Source organism: Pristiophorus japonicus, chromosome 1 (genome assembly GCF_044704955.1).
Source record: "Pristiophorus japonicus isolate sPriJap1 chromosome 1, sPriJap1.hap1, whole genome shotgun sequence".
Classification (NCBI taxonomy): Eukaryota; Metazoa; Chordata; class Chondrichthyes; family Pristiophoridae; genus Pristiophorus; species Pristiophorus japonicus.
Genome location: NC_091977.1, coordinates 309,520,137 through 309,536,676, shown reverse-complemented (window position 1 = coordinate 309,536,676; position 16,540 = coordinate 309,520,137). Strand labels below are relative to the sequence as shown.

The 16,540-nt window shown below is 43.5% G+C and overlaps 1 protein-coding gene across 4 annotated transcripts in view; it reads left to right on the top strand.

The window, feature by feature from the left end:
- The window catches only part of bloc1s5 (biogenesis of lysosomal organelles complex-1, subunit 5, muted), a 158,493-nt gene that overhangs the window by 22,484 nt on the left and 119,469 nt on the right, over nucleotides 1–16,540 (top strand). For 3 of the 4 annotated variants that reach the window (XM_070888560.1, XM_070888558.1, XM_070888557.1), the window contains one exon: nucleotides 9,258–10,150. The exons of the other annotated variant lie outside the window; for it this stretch is intronic. In XM_070888560.1, the coding sequence (XP_070744661.1) occupies nucleotides 9,258–9,431 (174 nt within the window). In that variant the 3' untranslated portion in view covers nucleotides 9,432–10,150. Of the gene's footprint in view, nucleotides 1–9,257; nucleotides 10,151–16,540 lie in introns of those variants that run through there. 4 annotated transcript variants of the gene reach the window in all.

Genomic DNA, 16,540 nt, shown 5'->3' with positions numbered 1-16,540 from the left:
CCACTTCCCTGCCCACTCCCCATAACCCCTTATTCCCTTATCGTTTAAGAAACTGTCTATTTCTATCTTAAATTTATTCAATGTCCCAGCTTCCACAGCTCTGAAGCAGCGAATTCCACAGAATTACAACCCTCTGAAGAAATTTCTCCTCATCTCAGTTTTAACTGAGCAGCTCCTTTTTCTAAGATTATGCCCTCTTGTTCTTACCTCCCCTGTTCTAGTCTCCCCTATCAGTGGAAACATCCTCTCTGCATCCACCTTGTCAAGCCCTCTCATAATCTTATACATTTCGATAAGATCACCTCTCATTCTTCTGAATTCCAGTGAGTAGAGGCCCAACCTGGTACATTTAGAATAACTCCAAAAGACTGTATATATTTTAAGCTCAAACTGTTGTGACCTTGGTCTCTTTATTGTAACTCCAGAGTGAGGAGGCAGCATGGTAGTCTGCCTTTTATACCTGCTTGCCCAGGGTGTGCAGGTGACCCTTGGGTCCCCCACAGGTGCGCACCCTGGTGGCAAGTCTTACACATTGGTAATGTTTACATACATAACATCACTCCCCGCCCAAAGTCTTATGCACAGGTTGAGGCGATCCGGGGCTCTGCGTTCCCGGGTCGATCGCCTGAGTTGAAGTCCTGGCATGGGTGAGTCGGTCGGATCATTGCTGTGCTGCAGTGTGGCTGGTCTGATCGGACTGTCGGGCATGGTGGGTTCATCCTCGTGGTTGATCGCGAGGTCGATTGCTGGTTGGGTGTGTGATGTCCTCTTCAAACTGTTCTTGGTTGTAAGTGAGCCGCAGTTTGGTCTGATCCAAGTGCTTTCTGCACGTTTGTTCAAAAGTTTGACAACAAACATTCTATTCCCCTCCTTAGCTAACACAGTGCCAGCAACTCATTTGGGACCATAACCATAATTAAGAACAAACACAGGGTCATTAACATCAATGTCACTTGATACAGCCACGCGATTGTGATACATGTTAAGCCGGTGACGCCGGGTTTCTACATGATCATTGAGATCCGGGTGGACTAACGAGAGCCTGGTTTTGAGTGCTCTCTTCTTTAGCAATTCTGCAGGGGGAACCCTGATAAGCGAGTGGGGTCGCGTCCGGTAGCTAAGCAGAATCCGAGATAGCCGGGTCTGCAGGGAACCATCCGTCACTCGTTTCAAGCTCTACTTGATGGTTTAGACTGCCCGTTCCGCTTGACCATTGGATGCGGGCTTAAACAGCGCAGACCCGACATGCTTGATGCCATTGCGGGTCAAGAACTTGTTGAATTCCGAGCTGGTGAAGCATGGTCCGTTGTCACTAACAAGGACGTCAGGCAAACCATGGGTGGCGAACATGGCCCAGAGGCTTTCAATGGTGGCAGTGGACGTACATGACGACATTATTGTACATTCAGTCCACTGCTACTAGGAACATCTTTCCTAGAAAGGGGTCAGCAAAATCTACGTGGACCCTTGACCACGGTTTGGAGGGCCATGACCACAGACTCAGTGGGGCCTCCCTTGGTGCATTGCTCAACTGTGAGCAAGTGTTGCATTTGGTGTATGCATGACTCCAATTCTGAGTCAATGCCGGGCCACCAAACGTGCGACCTGGCGATAACGTTCATCATGACTATGCCTGGGTGGGTACTGTGAAGGTCGTGTACAAACGTTTCCCTGCCTTTTTTTTTAGCAAAATTACACAATTTCCCCCATAGGAGGCAGTCCAAATGGATGGATATTTCGTCCTTACGTAGGTGGAACAGCTTCATTTCATCTTGCATTTCCCCTGGGACCGCCGACCAGCTCCCATTGAGGACACAGTTTTTTACGAGTGATAGCACAGGGTCCTGGCTGGTCCAGGTCCTGATCTGGTGAGCCGTGACGGGTGACCCCTCGCTCTCAAAAGCATCCATTACAAGAAGCAAGTCTGCGGGTCGCGCCTTTTCTACCCCGGTGGTGGGCAATGGTAGCCAACTGAGGGCATCAGCACAGTTCTCAGTGCCTGGTCTGTGGCGGATTACATAATCGTACGCAGATAACGTTAGTGCCCATCTCTGGATGCGGAATGAAGCATTGGTGTTAATACCTTTTGCTTTCTGAGAACAATTAAATGAACGGCTTGTGGTCAGTTTCGAGCTCGAACCGGAGCCCAAATAGGTATTGGTGCATTTTCTTAACCCCGTATATGCATGCTAATGCTTTTTCAACCATGCTGTAGGCTCTTTCAGCCATAGATAAGCTGCTGGACGCATATGCAACCGGTTGCAGTTTGCCTGACCCATGGGCTTGCGCTAACACACAACTGACCCCGTACGAAGATGCATCACAAACTAGTACTAAACGTTTACACAGATCATACAATACAAGTAACTTGTGAGAACATAGCAGCTTTCTGGCCTTGTTAAAGGCTGTCTCTTGAGATTTACCCCAAACCCAGTCCTTGCATAGCAATAAATGCAATGGTTCCAGCAAAGTTCTCAACCCGGTAGAAAGTTATCAAAATAGTTGAGTCCCAGGAATGAACGTAGCTCTGTCACATTCTGTGCTCTGGGTGCATTCTTGATGGCCTCCACTTGGAGTCCGTGGGTCTGATGCCGTCCGCCGCAATCTTTCTCCCCAGAAATTTGACCTCTGGTGCCAGGAAAACACACTTGGAGCGTTTCAACCTGAGTCCCACTCTGTCCAGTCACTTGAGAACCTCTTCCAGGTTGTGCAAGTGTTCGGTGGTGTTGCAGCCAGTGATCAAGATGATGTCTTGGAACACCACGGTGCGCAGAACCAATTTCAGCAGACTCTCCATGTTCCTCTGGAAGATGGCCATCGCCGAACGAATCCCAAAGGGGCATCTATGGTATATGAACAGTCATTTGTGCGTGTTGATGCATGTCAGTTTTTTCGAAGGTTCAGCCAGCTCCTGTGTTATGTAAGCAGAGGTTAGATCCAGCTTGGTGAACGACTTTTTTTTTATTTTCTTGAGCATGATTTAAATATTTTCTCAGAGAAGGGCATTCAGGTGGAGGGACATTTTGAGAAAGGGAAAGAGTTATATTGAAAGCATTTCACATATCAGTTCAGTTCAGATCAGTTCAGTTCACATTTGCCTCTCCCAGGGGATCACATGGTTTCGAGTGGGGTGGAGTGTATATGTTGTGATACACAAGGTATCGCAATTGTGTGAGACAGGCTTGATAGACCTGTCTCATTTTTCGTATATACAAGACAATGAAATGCAGTGGGAGACACCTGTATTCTGATTTGACACACTCAGTAGTGGTAGTGACCAAAACTGTTGTGGTCTGCTGTGCTGCAAAATACCCGTCATCAGTAGCCTTAAAATAAATATTCAAAATGCAAGTATAGTAAAACCTTTGGCTTCCATATATAAATGGAAGACATAGGTTCATTAAAGTTTGCCTTATAATATCCAGGATTCAAAAATAAGCTTGATGATTATTTTTTGATGTCTAATTGGACATCGAGTAGAGGAGGTTAAGGGGAGATTTAATAGAAGCGTTCAAAGTCATGAAGGTTTTTGAGAGAGTAAATATTGGAGAAACTGGCATGAGGATCAGTAACCAGAGGACAATGATTTAAGATAATTGGCAAATGAACCAGAGGGGAAGATGAGAATATTTATATGCAGCGAGTTGTTGCGATCTGGAATGCACTGCCTGAGCGGGTAGTGTAAAGAGATTCAATAGTAACTTTCAAAAGGGGATTGGATAAATACCTGTAAAGGAAAACATTGCAAGGTTATGAGGAAAGAGCAAGGGAGTGGGATTAATTGAATAGCTCTTTCAAAGAGCTGACAGAGGAACTGTGGGCCGAATGGCCCCCATCAGTGCTGTATGATTCTATGATCTTGAGGCTGTCAGTCAGCTGCTGCTCCACTGGGGTCCAGCGATAAATCGTCACTTTGTTTGATCCCCTGGTGAGCAGGTCAGAAGACCTTGTCGATATACTAGGCCTTGCAAAATGTTGTACATAAGGCTATGATATTTCAGATTGCTGGGCAGAAAGTCTGACTGCTTGTCTAAGATGAGATATTTGTGGCCTTGGAGCACCAGTATGTGGTGTCTGAAGGTTCACGGGATGCATTCTGTAACTGGATGACTTGATAAGAACCACATAATTTCAACAAACCCAATTAATTATGACTTCGTAGCTAGCAACTTTTAATGTTGCCTGCTGACAGTCAGTGTTTGTTTGGGGGGCCCAGCCACAATGTTACTGTGACAAACATAAGCACGAACTAGGCATGAGTCCAACTGCTAATGTACCGGATTAAGAACATAAGATTGAGTTCTAGCACTCTCCTCATCACTGCTCCCAGCACGAATGGCAGGGAATGTGGCTTCTTTGCACTGTAGCTGGGGGGGTCTCACAAGGACAGGAGACAAGGTGTGGCCTGGTCCAGTGCATTAACCGCAGGACTGACTGGGTGAGGGCTTAAAAGAATGGTGAGGAAATGGATGATATTGAAGGGAAGGGAACCAAACAGAAGCTGGGCATGGTGCCTATGATGGGAAGAGGGGAGAAGAAGAAAGTGACGTAGGGGAAGAGTGCTGGGATTAAATGAGACTGAAGTGGGAGAATACTAGCATGAAGTTGTGGGGTGGGGGTATGAAGAATGCTAGCTCGAAAAGCAGCAGCAATTTTGTACCTCCTTCATTCAGGTTTCCCTTTCAAGCTATCGTACTTGAAGTTCATTCCTCCAGGCAGGTGAAGGAATGCTTAATGTACAGCGTGTTACAAAGTCTCTTAACTACTCATCACAGGAGGATCAGTCTTGATTTGTTGGTTCTTGGCAGGGCAATGGGGTGGGATGGGGGAGGGACTGGGTCAGTTTTCACTAGTTTTCTTTTAAGCTGGTATGTATGTGATTACATGGCTTTGGATAAACCTTCTTTCCTGAAGAGCTACTTGTTGGTGGGAATCATTGTCATCATAGGCAGTCCCTCGAATCGAGGATGACTTGCATCCACACCAAAAAGTTCACAGGTGTTTCAGTGAAGGACCTAAAATTCCAAATCCCGCACAAAATCTTGAAGGGTGGAAGATGCCTGTGCGTGGATTTTTTTTAACCTATGGTGGCCGTTGCACACCAGCCACCACACGGGCTTGACAGAGCTAGGTCTTGGTCCAGTGGCAAGGATTAACCAAGACAACTGGAGACCAGCTCTGCTGCACGGACCGAGCGCACACATCGCAGTTGGGCTAACCCGTGCTGCCACTGGGCCCTCAACCTGTTCTGGGCCCCGAACTCGCGCCTCTCCTGGGCCCTGATCACGAGGGGACATAGTTTGCCTCGGTAGAATTGTCTTTTTTATGTGAAGGTGCACATAATTAAAGGTGCACTTTTTTTAGAATCCTGATTTTTTTTTTTCACTTGCAAATATTCTAGTTAAATGCAGTTTTAACATGCGTCGTTTGTAGCGATTTTTTCCCCAGCTTTTCATGATGGGCCATTCACGCCTTAAGTGCACAGATTCTCACCTCAACCCATTGTTCTACACACTTTAAGACCAACTAATGTGTGTTAATCATTGCCAATTTACCTAGATACCTGCAATCTTTAAAATCTGATTGAATTTACCATAAGCTGTCAGTCACACTGACTTCTGGACAATTGCCTTGAGAAACAGAAAAGCGAAACATTGTGTTAGACCCACTCACAGTTTCCGTCAGCTTCTGTGGAGAGAACAGATGCATTAACATTTCAGCTGTGGGCCTCTTGGTCAGAACTGCAAATGCTAGAAATCAGAAGTAGAAACAAATTGCTGAAAATGCACAGCACGTCTGTCAATATCTGTAAAGGGAATGATTTGTGTGTGTACGCTTCATCAGACCTATCTTTTTGGTACAGATGGTGAGTGACCTATCCGTTCCCAGCATTTTCTGTTTTAATGTCGGAAATAGATAGACGCTGCCATCTCCGTAGTGGTGTGAGAGTTGCCCTGAATGAACTTGCATCTAAATTGTTTTACTTCGGAGATGTGCAAACAAAAACCACCATTTTGATACCTGCTGAGGAAGGAGGGAATCTCTCCTTGTGTTCTTGCTCCACCACTCCCCTGAGAGGTGCCTCCACCATCCCACTCTGCTTGTCAAAAACCCGATTCACAGATCTGTATAATTCCAGGAATTTGGAGTTTTCTCTCAACTTTTTAAGGTGTCTCGCTGTGTCTTTTTAAAACAAGGACTTTTCATTTGATTACATAGGATTACATAAGATATATAGCACAGAAACAGGCCATTAGGCCCAACCAGTCCATGCCGCCGTTTATGCTCCACTCGAGCCCCCTCCCGTCTTTCCCCATCTAAATCTATCAGCATAACCCTTGATTCCCTTCTCCCTCATATGCTTATCTAGCCTCCCCTTAAATGCATCGATACTATTCGCCTCAACTACTACCTGTGGTAGCAAGTTCCACATTCTCACCATTCTCTGGGTAAAGGAGTTTCTTCTGAATTCCTATTTGATTTTGTGGTGACTATCTTATATTGATGGCCTCGAGTTATGCTCTTCCCCGCAAGTGGAAACGCTCTCTATCTACTCTCTCTCTTTTTTATCTTAATTTTAAAGGCCTCAATTAGGTCACCCCTCAGCCTTTTCAAGTGTAAAAAGGCCCAGCCTGTTCATTCTTTCCTGATAGGTATACCCTCGCATTTCTGGTATCATCCTTGTAAATCTTCGCTGCACCCTCTCCAGTGCCTCTATATCCTTTTTATAATATTGCGACCAGAACTGCACGCAGTACTCCCAAGGCTCAAGACAAGTTTAGCATAACTTCACTACATTTTGCCTTTGTATTTTTTAAGCACCTTGTACTTGTACGCAAAATGTCATCCATTGATTTCAATGGCGGATGAGTTGCATGTACAGCCCAATTAAGTGCATGATTTTAGCTGGCAAAGTGTGTATTGATGTCTAGTTAGTAAATAAAGTTGCTTTTTGTGCTCTTTCTGGTTGGGTCTACTTAGTTACAGCTTAGTTATTTAAGCATCATGGTGTGATCTTAGGTGTGAATAAGTTATTAACTCTTTTTAGAAAGTTGTAGAGTATCATGCTGCAATTCAGTCCTCAGTATTGCTGGCAACTGACTTAACTGCGACTGTAGAAGAATGAAAAGTAGATCGCTAAAAGAAAGAAGCTCAGGAAAAAGGAGAGGAACATAAGAACATAAGAAATAGGAGCAGGTGTAGTAAAAGCTGGCCTCTCTAGCCTGCTCCGCCATTCAGTAAGATAATGAATGATCTGATCTTGGCCTCAACACCACTTTCCTGCCCACTCCCCATAAAACCTCGAGTCCCTTATCATTCAACGACCCAGCTTCCACAGCTCTCTGGGGTAGAGAATTCCAAAGATTCATAACCTTCTGAGGGAAGAAATTCTTCCTCATTTCCATTTTAAATGGGCAACCCCTTATTCTGAGACTATGCCCCATAGTTCTAGATTCCCCCCCCACGAGAGGAAACATCCTCTCTGCATCTATCCTGTCAAGTCCCCTTAGAATCTTGTACATTTCAATAAGATCACGTCTCAGTCTTCTAAACTCCAGTGAATATAGGCCCGACCTGTTCTACCTTTCTTCATATGACAACCCCTTCATCTCGGGACTCACCCTTGTGAGCCTTCTCTGAACTGCCTCCAACGCAAGTATATCCCTCTTTAAATAAGACCAATACTGTACGCAGTACTCCAGGTGTGGTCTCATCAATGTCCTCTACAGTTGTTCTTACTATTATATTCCATCCCCCTTGCAATAAAAGCCAACATTCTATTTGCTTTCCTAATTACTTGCTGTACCTGCATGCTAACTTTTTGTGTTTCATGTACAGGGACCCCCAGATCCTCTGTACCACAGCATTTTGTAATCTCTCCCCATTTAAATAATAATTTACTTTTTTATTTTTCCTATCAAAGTGGATTACTTCACATTTTCCCACATTATACTCCATCTGCCAAATTTTTGCCCACTCACTTAGCCTGTCTATATCTCTGCATATTCTTTGCATCCTCCTCACAACTTGCTTTCCCACCCATCTTTGTATCATCAGCAAGAAGTGCAAAAAGTAGAGAAGGCAAAAGTGGGAAGGAAGAAAGCTGAATTATAGAGTGCTTTGTTTCACTGGATCTGTAAAGGGTTACTTGTGAAAAGTAGCAACAACAATTCAGGGCGTGATTCACCTCATTCTGGTGACATTCTCGACTGTTTTACTTTAATAATTGCCGATTTAAGTTGCACTTATTTTAACCTCTTGGAGCAATGTTGGTCGCAGCAGTTGTGCTTCTTAATTGACAGAAAAGCAGAAGGAAAGAACGTGCATATACAGCATGCCTTTCACATCCTCCGAATGGCCCAGAGTGCTTCACAATCAATTAATTGCTTTGAAGTGTTAAAATGGCACACTTGCTGCTTTTTTATATTTAAAAAAAAATATATAATCTGGGGGATGAATTTTAGAGACTTTTCTCGCTCCGACACTAATTTCAGGGATTCCCCCAAAGTTACAGCGGTGAACTTGGAGAAGCCATGGGGGAATTGACCCCGGTTGTCTTAATTTGTCCATGGTTTCCTCATTAATATTCAGTAAATTTCTTGAGCTAATGTCATGTTGGCCCTGAAATCCCGTGCTTCCTGCGGGCGCTCGCCAGAAAATGGCTAAAAAGTTCCACACCTACCTTTTCCTGCTGCGCCCAACAGAGATCCCGGTCCTGAGGCCTCCTCTTCTTGTGCAATGGAACGCGTTCATGTTGGGACTTCTGTAGGAGTCACGTGGGCCTGGATACCCAATCACGGTAAAGTATTTTCTCATTCATAAGTCCGGAGCTCCTATTACTATGAATGAGAAATACACCCAAACATCCAAACACTACATTTTTTTAAAAACACCTCACATAAATACATTATAGAGATTAAAGTTGATATTTATTTTTCCAAAAAGATTTATGCCGATTTATTTTTAAAAGTTTTAATCGTGATTTCAAATAAACTTACCTTAGTGGGCAGGGTTTTTAATATTAAAATGTGTTTTTAAAATTTTACTTGTATATGTTTTTGTATGTTTTAAAACTCTTGCGTTGGTAAAAGTAGGTTATGCGCCTGCTTTTACCAGGCGCAAGAGGTTGAAGGACATTTGCAGGACAAGAGATGCCGAAGGGAGTTTTTGCTCCCAAGCTGCTGGCCTACATTTCAGAAATGCCGAGACCTGTTTATATTTGGCTGAATATACTTTTCCTTTCTTGTTGCTTGAAGAATGACCGACTGCAAGCCAGCAGAGAGAGGCGCAAGGCTGAATGGGTGGCCTTTGTGAATGAACAGCGCCGCATAGGTGCGGAAGTGGAGGAAGAACATGCAAAAGCGGTTGCATGGCTAAAGGAACAGTATGCAGTAATGGAGAAGGACTTGGCAAAGTTTACCACGTTCTAAGTATCTGTGTCACAATGCCGTTCTCGACTGCTGCTACTTCCAGACCCCAAGGTTCTTTGAATGTGATGATGATGGACGACACCTTCTGAAGCTGCAAGGCGGGGGGGCGGAGGGGGGGGGGGAGAGAGACAGAGAGAGAGAGAGAAAGAGGAAAAAAATGCATTCAAATCATTCCATAATTCCATTCTTCAGATAGTTTAAGAATGCGTTTTAATGATTGCATTACTGACTTATGTTTACAGTGACTGTTTCCACAGAAGGGTTTATATAGAGAACGTTTCATCAAGATGCAGCAGGTTTGTAAATATTTACAAACTATCTGAGCAAAAACTGTACGATAATAATTCTATAAGCCTTATCACCACCATCTTGAAGTGCTTCACAATTATTATTGAAGTGCAGTGACTGTTAATATGTAGGTGGCTAGGACTGTTGATTTTAAGTCAAATTGAAAAGAGATTTTGTTTAAAGCTTGATAGTATTTTGAATGCAGCTTTTAGAATGGTATCCACATCAAAGTGTTCTAAGTTAAATGTTGAAAACGTTATACCATCCTCATTTCCGGAACATGAGTTACTGAGTGAAAATAAGAGCTTAAAGAAGGAGTGCCTGTGTGAATTTATGGCTTATTATCAAGCCACATTCTTGGCAGCGTGTTGAAATTGTGATTAAAGTACTGGAGCAGATGGAATAAATATTTTAGATTAGTTTTGATAACATTGAGCCGCAGCCAAGTTTTTCATCTACCACAGTGTTTTGACAGCCTCATCAATCACTCGCTGGTACCCGGAGTAAAAACACCACCAACATAGTCACTTGGAGCTTTAGTAGCTCACTGTTGTGTAACTCGAGATGAAAGCATAACGTTTGACATTATTTGACTTTCATTATTGGGGTTTGGGGGGGTTGGAAGCGAGCCTTTGTTCTCTTGTCTAGTTTATAGAATTCTTCAAAATGTCTCTAACATCAGGCTTTATTGTTCTGTCCATTATAAATACATTACTTAAAGTAATTCGGCCATATTTTACATAGAAAAAAAAGTCTGATGAGAGCGAGACTGGGCGTGCTGAAACCCTCACTCCGAACAGGTGAAAGTTCTTTCACACACTGTTCAACCTGCTGTGTATTTCCAAGATTTTACTACAAATGTGTAGTGGCAGTCCTTTTGAGTGTAATCCCTTTCAGTGATGCTTACAACTGGATGGGAAGGCTCCTGCTGTATGGCATGTTCTTTTTGTTCAATGATATTGTATGCAAGAGAAACTTGCAACTAGTTACATTATAGGTTAATTAGCTGCCTGAATGTTGGCTGTGGTTCAGTTCACAAGTGTGGCGATCAAGCTTGCCCTAATGCAGATGTGGAGTTTGCAATTGATGATTGACAACACAGTACAGTTTTGGAGATTTTTTTTGAGACCTATTAACAATTCTAGGAGATTTAGACATCGAATAACGAGTGTATCTCACTGGTGATGGGTGAGTTCTAGATTGTTATACAGGTACATATATATGTATATATAAAATTTCAACTCCTCTGTTAATGTCATGTGAAACCTTAGGGCATTCATTGGTGCCTCTGGGAGAGAGTTGGCTATTTTGCTGGTACAGCACAGAAGGAGGATATTCGGCCCATCGAGTCTGCGCTGGCTCTTTCGAAGAGCAATCCAGTTAGTCCCACTCCCCTGCTCTTTCCTCATATCTCTGCAATTGTTTCTCCTACAATTGAGTTCCTCTCTGCATAGTAAATGGAGCTTGAGGATGGTGGGAAACACTGCACACATGATAATGTAAATGATTCATGTGCATGGTGTACCTGTTCCTACTACACTTTTTAAAAGTAGAAAATCACTGTAATTACTCATTGTTAGCCTCGGGTTTACAATCACTTAAACTGCTAAAATGGAGAGCCATGAGCAGCCATGTTTATTTGACATGGCAAGTTTGACTGGCAATGAATCCACCAATCTTTATATTGATGGGACCTCGGCACTTGCCGAACTAACAAAGAAAATGCACTCTCCACTGGCTGGAGTCATGCCGAGCACAAAGGAAGGTGGTTGTGGTTGTTGGTCAATCATCTCAGCCCCAGGACATCGCTGCAGGAGTTCCTCAGGGCAGTGTCCGAGACCCAATCATCTTCAGCTGCTTCATCAATGCCCTTCCCTCCATCATAAGATCAGAAGTTGGGATGTTCGCTGATGATTGCATAGTGTTCAATTCCATTCACAACTCCTCCGATAATGAAGCAATCCATTCCCGCATGCAGCAAGACTTGGTCGATATTCAGGCTTGGGCTGACAAGTAACATGCCTGACACTTGTGTGGCACGAAATGAGAGTCTAACCACCTCCCCTTGACATTCAATGGCATTACCATCACCGAATCCCCCACCAGCAACATCCGGGGGGTCACTGTTGACCAGAAGTTTAACTGGACCAGCCACATAAATACTGTGGCAACAAGAGCAGGTCAGAGGCTGGGTATTCTGTGGCAGGTGTCTCATCTCCTGACTCCCCAAACCTTACCACCATTGACGAGACACAAGTCAGGAGTGTGATGGAATACTCTCCACTTGCCTGGATGAGGGCAACTCCAACAACACTCAAGAAGCTCAATATCATCCAGGACAAAGCAGCCTACCTGATTGGCACACCATCCACCACCTTAAACATTCATTCCCTCCACCACCGCCACAAGATTTACAAGATGCACTGCAGCAACTTGCCAAGGCTTCTTTGGCAGCACCTCTCAAACCCGCGACCTCTACCACCTCGAAGGAAAAGGGTAGCAGGTGCATGAGAACGCCATCACCTCCAAGTTCCCTTCCCAGTTGCACAATATCCTGACTTGGAAATATATTGCCATTCCTTCATCGTCACTGTGTCAAAATCCTGGAACTCCCGAACAGCACTGTGGGAGTACCTTCACCACAAAGACTGCAGCAGTTCAAGAAGGCAGCTCACCACCACCTTCTCGAGGGCAATTAGGGATGGGCAATAAATAATGGCCTTGCCAGCGACACCCACAACCCAGGAATTAATTTTTTTTTAAACCCACAAAGTATAGTCATGAAGGTAGGTTTGTTCCAAATGTTTTATGTTTGTAATATTTATAAACTGGAATCAAATTTTTTTTTTTGTCAATTCAACTTCCTATTTGTCACCATAAGTGAGATGTTAGAAAACTAAAAAATCAAACCAGCGTTCCTTAAATGACAGCGTATCATAATATCTAGTAATAACACACTTTTTTTCAGCTAGCACAACAAAAATGATTATTGCTTTGAATTATAATTGGACAGGGGTTCTGAATTTGAAAGCTAAAATCATAGTAAATTAGATGGAAGTGTTTTCTTAAATTCTGTGTCCTGATTTAAAGCTATGCCGGCAAAGCTTCAAAATCCATGGTGGGAATTCCTGGTGTCGTAACTTTTCAAAGACAGTATCAAAATATTCTATTAAATTGAACATGATGCAGTACTTGTTTCTGAAACACAGATATGCAAATGAAAATATAACTCCATTCTCACAGATTAATTGACGGGAGTAAAATACTTTTCTTTTTAAGAGGCCCATACTCTAGACAGAGAATTGGAAATGCAAACTACTATTGTGGTATTGAGTTTAAGCTTTTAATACCAGAATAAATTCCTAGTTTAAGTATTAATCTATGTAGAAGTGTAAATACTTTCCATTTTCAATTATTAATTGACATTTACTGCATTGGTTGCCAACGAATTGCATCATTGGTCTTGTTTACTGTATAAATATTGAAATTCATTAGTTATTAGTGGCCCAAATCTATTTCTTATATATGCTAACCCGAATCATAAACTAGAGTACTGTAGGAGTCGACTGCTGTCTTTCAGTAAATAACAATCCCGAAGAGATATCCCTGTAGCAAGCAGCTGTTTTCTCCGTAAGACTGTTTTTTAAAATCAGAAATAGGCAGATGGGGGCCTCCCACATCACACACGTTTTTGATCCATGAGTCCAGTGGAGGTTGGGAAAGGGAAGGGATCTGATTGTGGAGAGCAGCTGTAATTTCAGTCACTTAACGTAGAAGCTGACAGATCTCCAGCAATAAGGTTCAGAGGCCGTCCATTAGCTTCCTTGTGAACCTAAAATAAATAAATACAAGGTAGGCACAGCGGTCATGTAGACCAACAGTGGATTGCAGTAAGGTATTTTGAAGGGTTAACTGCATTTTAAATAGTTTCACACTGTTTTCTTTGGCAGTGTTACCAGCCACATTAAACAGGCCTGTCAGCAAAGCAGCCACCATCTTCAGAGCACTGCAAGACTTGTACAAACACATCACCCGCATTAAAGTTAAAAATGTAGTAAACCTACATCTGGGTAGTTCATAAAACTAATGGAGTTGTGGGCGGACCTGCACTTTGAAACACTCCTACAAAGCTGTGAAGTAGAGGGGTTTAGATTAAATTCCCCACAGCTGAGCCGCTGTGGGGGTTGACATAAGAACATAAAAAATAGCAGCAGGAGTAGGCCACCTGGCCTCTCGAGCCTGCTCCGCCATTTTAATAAGATCATGGCTGATCTGATCATGGACTCAGCTCCACTTCCCTGCCCGCTCCCCATAACCCTTTATTCACTTATCAAAAATCTGTCTCTCTGCCTTAAATATATTCAATGACCCAGCCTCCATAGCTCTCTGGGACAGAATTCCACAAATTTACAACCCTCTGAGAAAAGAAATTCCTCGTCATCTCGGTTTTAAATCGGCGGCCCCTTATTCTGAGACTGTCCCCTAATTTTAGTTTCCCTTGTGAGTGGAAATATCCCCTCTGCATCCACCTTGTCGAGCCCCCTCATTATCTTATGTTTCGATAAGATCACCTCTCATTCTTCTGAACCCCAATGAGTATAGGCCCAACCGACTCAACATATCTTCATAAGTCCCCTCATCTCTGGAATCAACCTCGTGAACCTTCTCTGAATAACCTCCAATGCAAATATATCCTTCCTTAAATATGGAGACCAAAACTGTACGCAGTACCCTAGGTGTGGCCTCACCAATACCCTGTACAGTTGTAGCAGGACTTCTCTGCTTTGATACTCTATCCCCCTTGCAATAAAGGCCAACATTCCATTTGCCTTCCTGATTTGACCTAAGGGGAGACCAGGAAAGATGGAGAAAATCAAAGCAAGTTATCGGGCTAGTCATTGGGATCTAGATATAACAGCATTAGTAGAGACCTCAGTGTAAGTTTTACACCCATGATTATCTAATGAAACCCAAAGTAAGGGATGCAATCATTTTTTTAAAATCATACAGAATACCATTAAAAGCAAAAAATAAATTGCCAATTAGTATTGTTTTGTGCATTACTGAAGGGGCAACATATGAGACAAACTTTGGAGTCCTTCTGTTTAATGAGCGAAGACTGACAGCTGAAATGAGGAAAGAAAGTTGCCGAGCTTTGAAATTGAAGTGGTAACCAGAAAAGGGCCATTATCGTTTGTGTACATACGTTAGCCCTACTGGTATTACTCCTACATTACCACTTTGGCATATACATAAATGCAGGTTCTTCGTATCAGATGGCACAGCAGGGGGCAGCTGGAGATAACAGTAACAAGGCAGATGTACAATGTTAAACCTGCTGGTTGTTGGGAGCACAAGACTGGGAGAAATTATATTGTGGTACAAATAACTTGCATTTATTTAGTGCCTTTAACGTAGTAAAATGTCCCAAGGCACTTCACAGGAGTGTCTTCAAACAAGTCATCCCCCTGCAAAACAGATACACCGCCTTGGGTGCTGTTGAGTGGATGACTCATCAGGGGAGGGTAGCAACAGCCAAGATCATGGCATCATGGGTGGCTCTGCTGCACAGGAGGGCAGGAAAAAGAGTGGGAGAGCTATAGTGGTAGGGGATTCTATTGTCAGGGGAATAGATAGGCATTTCTGTAGCTGCAATCGAGATTCCAGGATGGTATGTTGCCTCCCTGGTGCAAGGGTCAAAGATGTCTCGGAGCGGCTGCTGGACATTTTGGAGGGGGAGGGTGAACAGCCAGTTGTCGTGATGCTTATAGGTACCAACGATATAGGTAAAAAAAATGGGATGAGGTCCTACAAGCTGAATTTAGGGAGCTAGGCGTTAAATTAAAAAGCAGGACCTCAAAGGTAGTAATCTCAGGATTGCTACCAGTGCCATGTGCTAGTCAGAGTAGGAATTGCAGGATAGCTAAGATGAATACGTGGCTTGAGGAGTGGTGCAGGAGGGAGGGATTCAAATTCCTGGGACATTGGAACCGGTTCTAGGGGAGGTGGGACCAGTACAAACCAGACGGTCTGCACCTGGACAAGACCGGAACCGATGTCCTAGGGAGAGTGTTTGCTAGTGCTGTTGGGAAGGGGTTAAACTAATATGGCAGGGGGATAGGAACCTATGCAGGGAGACAGAGGGAAGTAAAATGGGGGCAGAAGCAAAAGATAGAAGAAAAGTAAAAGTGGAGGGCAGAGAAACCCAAGACAAAAATCAAAAAGGGCCACATTACAGCAAAAGTCTAAAGGGACAAAGTGTGTTTAAAAAGACAAGCCTGAAGGCTCTGTGCCTCAATGCGAGGAGTATTCGTAATAAAGTGGACGAATTAACTGAGCAGGCAGCTATTAACGAATATGATATAATTGGGATTATGGAGACATGGCTCCAGGGTAACCAAGGCTGGGAACTCAACATTCAGGAAGAATAGACAGAAAGGAAAAGGAGGTGGGGTAGCGTTGCTGGTTAAAGAGTAAATTAACACAATAGTAAGGAAGGACATTAGCTTGGATGATGTGGAATCTGTATGGGTAGAGCTGCGGAATACTAAAGGGCAGAAAACACTAGTGGGAGTTGTGTACAGATCACCAAACAGTAGTAGTGAGGTTGGGGACAGCATCAAACAAGAAATTAGGGATGTGTGCAATGAAGGTACAGCAGTTATCATGGGTGACTTTAATCTACATATAAATTGGGCTAACCAAGCTGGTAGCAGTACGGTGGAGGAGGATTTCCTGGAGTGTATTGGGGCCAATATGTCGAGGAACTAACCAGAGGGCTGGCCATCCTAGATTGGGTGATGTGTAATGAGAAAGGACTA